General features: G+C 35.4%; 1 protein-coding gene across 1 annotated transcript; it reads right to left on the minus strand.

The window, feature by feature from the left end:
• Positions 1 to 3,244: 3,244 nt before the first annotated feature.
• LOC141695920 (uncharacterized) lies at positions 3,245 to 3,787 on the minus strand. The gene has a single exon (XM_074500124.1). The coding sequence runs from the start codon at positions 3,785 to 3,787 to the stop codon at positions 3,245 to 3,247; it is 543 nt and encodes a 180-aa protein (XP_074356225.1).
• Between the last annotated feature and the right edge of the window lie 1,049 nt (positions 3,788 to 4,836).

Below are 4,836 nucleotides of genomic sequence, written 5' to 3' on the forward strand. Positions count from 1 at the left end.
ACTGCCTAATCCACTTTAAATAATTATTTCATACTCCAATTAGTCATTTAAGGGCCTTAACCAAGGTTTCAAATTAAGGCGAGGGGTAATGGTTCGTTCGCGAAACGCCGTTACTTAAAACGGTCGTTTCTCCTAAACCGTACATCGGATTCAAGCGAACCACATATCAAAATGAAGCTCGTAACCATGAACTATCTAATAACGGCAATGGTCAAAACCTAACAGTGAGTTCACGGGTCCTGATGTTAAGAACAAAAGCAGTCTAGGGTAAATCGGACATTACGACGACTATGTTTACGCGATTACCAAATTTGTACAACTCCAAATCAATTCACAATCAACCCACAATCATTGTTACAACCAAACTTCATCCATACACTACTACAACAGCCCCAACAACTCAAGATTTCCACTTTATACTACTTCTCAATCATGAACTAAGAGCTTACTTAAGTTCAATAACTATTTAATCAAGATTTAACCATCAAACTCTCTACAAACTCAACCAAACTTTAAACAACCAAGAATCATGCTTCTCATAAACTATAACAATAAAAAAAACTCCTAAATACTCAAAAGTAAAGCTAGGGTATGAGGTTTTACCTTCGTTGGTGAGTGATAAGTAGCTAGGAAGCCTTAAGGAGCCTTGATCTAACCTCCTACAAGCTTGATCTTTCAAAGAAATCAAGAACACAAAAATTAATCTCAAGAAAGTACTATTCACCATCTTCTTGAATGATTTATAGGAAATGCTAGGAAAGGATTTTGAAGCTAAGATTCCTAGAAAGTATGTAACTTAACTAGGAGAAGCTAGGATAATTACCTTGTAAATTAGCAAATGGAGGAGCTTGGACTTCCCATTTCTTAAGAAAGGAGCCGAGAGCTTTTGTTCTTGAAATAGAAATGTCAACTTCTATTTTTGTGTTATGATTTTGTTTTGGCTTGGTTGATGTTGTTTTGTTTGATAATTAACCTCTTAACCATGGTAAATTTTGTGTGGCTTAGAATCAACCAACAACACACTTCTTTTTGTCATGCTTATGTCACTCTCCTATGTCATCTTCCCACACTTGTCCTCTTCTTGTCGGTGTGGTGACATCATCATCACTAACCTCTTTGATTAGCTCCTAATTACTTGGCTAATGACCGTTGATCTGTTATACGGTTCGCTTAACTTTCGTTCTTGTTTATCGTTTGAGGGATCATACCCGGGATCTTATTACTTGGGTTTCCTTAACCTTTCTCAATACATTATATTCCTTTTATGATCCTCTCTTATAATCCTTGAATTTAAATCCCTTATATCCTGTTACCTTATACTCAGTTCTTTCGGTATCTGGTGGATTTTCGGGAAAAATCAAAGTGTTCGAATTTGGATTCTGACGATCTTTACATACACTTATATCCCATATAGAGTACTAATAAAATCTCAGAATAACAATAGAAGAACCCCTACATAGTGTGGCATGAAAAGTTTTCTTATTCAGAATAAACAGCAAAAACACTATTCATAAGGGTTACAAAAATTCCAAAAATTGGGGTTATTACATTGATTCTGTAACCAATTCTTTTGTATCTGAATTTTGAATTGGTATATCTGTTCTAGCTTGAGTGTTTACTGCAGGTATATGAGATTTAGTTATATTTCTAGAATCATTAAATGCGTCAGGCATTTGGTTTGCGATATTTTGCATATGGATAATTCTTTTAACTTCAAGTTCGCATTGACCGGTACGTGGATCTAGAAAATATAATCCTGATGCATTCCATGTTAGGTCTGGATTAACTTTATATGAATGTTTATCTCCCCCTAAGGGAGGAAACATAGACTCGTCAAAATGACAATCTGCATATCTTGTGGTAAATAAATCTCCGGTTAGAGGTTCCAGATATCTAATTATAGATGTGGAATCAAAACCAACGTAGATACATACTCTTCTTTGAGCTCCCATCTTCGATCTTTGTGGTGGAGCAATCGGTACATATACAGCACTTCCGAAAATTTTGAAGTGAGAAATATTAGGAACTTGACCAAGTACCAGTTGTAGCGGAGAATGTTGGTTGTAGAAAGTTGGTCTAATCCTAATAATATTAGCAGCATGAAGTATTGCGTGATCCCAAATAGATGTAGGTAATTTTGCTTTCAATAACAGCGGTCTTGCAATAAGTTGGAGTCTTTTGATAAAGGACTCGGCTAACCCATTTTGTGTATGTACATGAGGAACTGGGTGTTCAACTTATATTCATACAGACATGCAATAGTCGACAAAGGTTGCAGATGTGAATTCACCGGCATTATCTAGACGAATTGACTTAATGCAATGATCTGGGAATTGAGCTCGTAATTTGATTATTTGGGCAAGTAATTTTGCAAAAGCATCATTACAAGTTGAGAGAAGACAAACATGAGACCATCTTGTTGAGGCATCAATTAATACCATGAAGTACCTAAATGGGCCAGGTGATGGGTGTATAGGTCCACATATGTCGCCTTGGATTCTTTCTAGAAAAGTTGGACTTTCAAGCCGAACTTTAACAGGAGATGGTCGAGTAATCAATTTTTCTAAAGAACATGCTGAACATGGAAGGTCATTGTTGGAAAGAACTTTAAAATATTTAAGAGAATGACCATTAGAATTCTCTATAATACGACGTATCATAGAGACGCCAGGATGACCTAATCTTTCATGCCAAAGTGTAAAAGATTTTGGATCTATGAGTTTGGAAGTAATGACATTGTGTGACTCAATAGTTCTAATTTTCATCATATATAATCCTGACGAAAGTGAGTGAAACTTTTCTAAGATTTTCTTGTTGCTAGGATTAGCTGAAGTAATAAGAAGATATTCTCTATTAGCTTCAGAGATAGTTTCGATGTGAAAATTATTGAGTCGAATATCTTTAAAACTAAGAAGATTTCTAGTAGACTTACTAGAATATAATGCATTTGGAATGTGTATGTGGGTACCATTAGGTAGGACGAAACTAGCTTTTCCAAAACCTTCGATTATATTAGATACGCCGGAAATCGTTCCGACTTGAGCTTCAGTTTTGGTTATTTGGGTAAAATATTTTCGGTTCTGTAGAATCGTATGAGTTGTACCACAATCAACAATGCATATATCTTCAGAATCAATTCTGTATATAATTAAGAAACATAATTTATTTGATAAGAACATAACACACTACATAGTTCAAACAAAATAAAGCACACAATACATACTACTATAATAATTATATGAAACTAATCTTCAGCCTCCCATATGGGTGTTTCGCTAGGTTCATTCAGACCATTAATGCTTATTCCTCCAGTTGTGATTCTCGGAAAATCATCTATATTATTGTTGGCGAAATTTGTTTCTACCATTTTCTCTTTTGATTTTTGAGAAGATTGGTATAGCTTAACAAGATGATCTGGGGTATGACAATTACGTGTCCAGTGCCCATCCATGCCGCACCTATAGCAAACATTTTCAGTTTTTCCTCCTCGCGGTGCCTTTCTTTTACTCTGTGATTCAGATTGCCACTTCCGGTGACCAGAGTTGTTATATGGACGAAAATGCTCATGGCTCCGACCTCGTCCACGGTACCGCCCTTGGCCCCGTCCACCTCTATACCCTTTTCCACATAAATTCTGCTGGAATGACATGTTATTTACTTCAGGTAATGGGGCAGATCCTGTTGGACGGGATTGATGATTCTTAATCACCAATTCATGATTCTGTTCTGCAACGAGGAAAGTTGATAGAAGATCCTCGAACTTGGTAAATTTGCGCTCCCTGTACATCTCTGCTAAGTTGATATTGTTGGGGTGAAAAGTTGATAGTGTTTTATCGATTTTTCTTTTTTCCGTAACTTTCTCGCCACACATAATAAGCCTAGAACTTATTTTGAACAAAGCAGAACTATAAGCTCGGACACTCTTAAAATCCTGAAGTCTTAAATTAGCCCAATCATTTTCAGCTGCAGGTAGATAAACTAGTTTCTGGTGATCGAACCTATCCTTTAGATTTTCCCATAAAATAAAGGGATCCTCGACTTCCAACTTCCAAGTACTCAGATTTTAAATCTTCATGCATGTGGTGTCAGAGAAAAATTATAGAGGTAAAGTTTTCTTCAGCCGTAGATTTATTTTCTGCCTTTATTGTATCGCTTAATTTCTTTGAACCCAAATGCAACTTTACATCTTGTACCCATGATAAATAATTATCGCCATAAATGTCCAAGGCAACGAAAGACAAACTTGAAATATTTGTCATACTAAATCTGAATTAACACGAAAATTATTAAATTTTAATTCATTAATGTTAATATTACATAAAATCCTAGTTAATCGAGTGCGTTAACAAGTACGCAATAATCAATGTATATATCATTATTATCATTGATAGAATAAACAGATCTATATATAAAATGACAAATGGATTTTCACCCGTCATACGGACGTCTGCGTATGCAGGTTATTATTATCATTGATAATATAAACAGATCTATATATAAAATGACAAATGGATTTTCACCCGCCATACAGACGTCTGCGTATGCAGGTTATCTCCGACCAATAATAAATTAAAGTGGACAATCCTTCTCAGTTTCGGCAGGACTTCGTGCTGATAACGTGTTGTAAAATATTAACTATATTATAACAATAGCTGGATTAAATAAAAGGGGCAAAGAGGTGATAAAAAGAATGCAAGCAAAGGAGATATTGTTGCTGGTGTGTTCTTTTCATTCACAATTGCATGGCTTTTATAGGCAATGTAAGAAACAAGTCATTAATTGCATGTATGCAATTTCAAGTGCTAGTTCATAGCATGGCTTTTATAGGCAATGCAA

This window comes from Apium graveolens, chromosome 11 (assembly GCF_009905375.1).
Source record: "Apium graveolens cultivar Ventura chromosome 11, ASM990537v1, whole genome shotgun sequence".
Classification (NCBI taxonomy): domain Eukaryota; kingdom Viridiplantae; phylum Streptophyta; class Magnoliopsida; order Apiales; family Apiaceae; genus Apium; species Apium graveolens.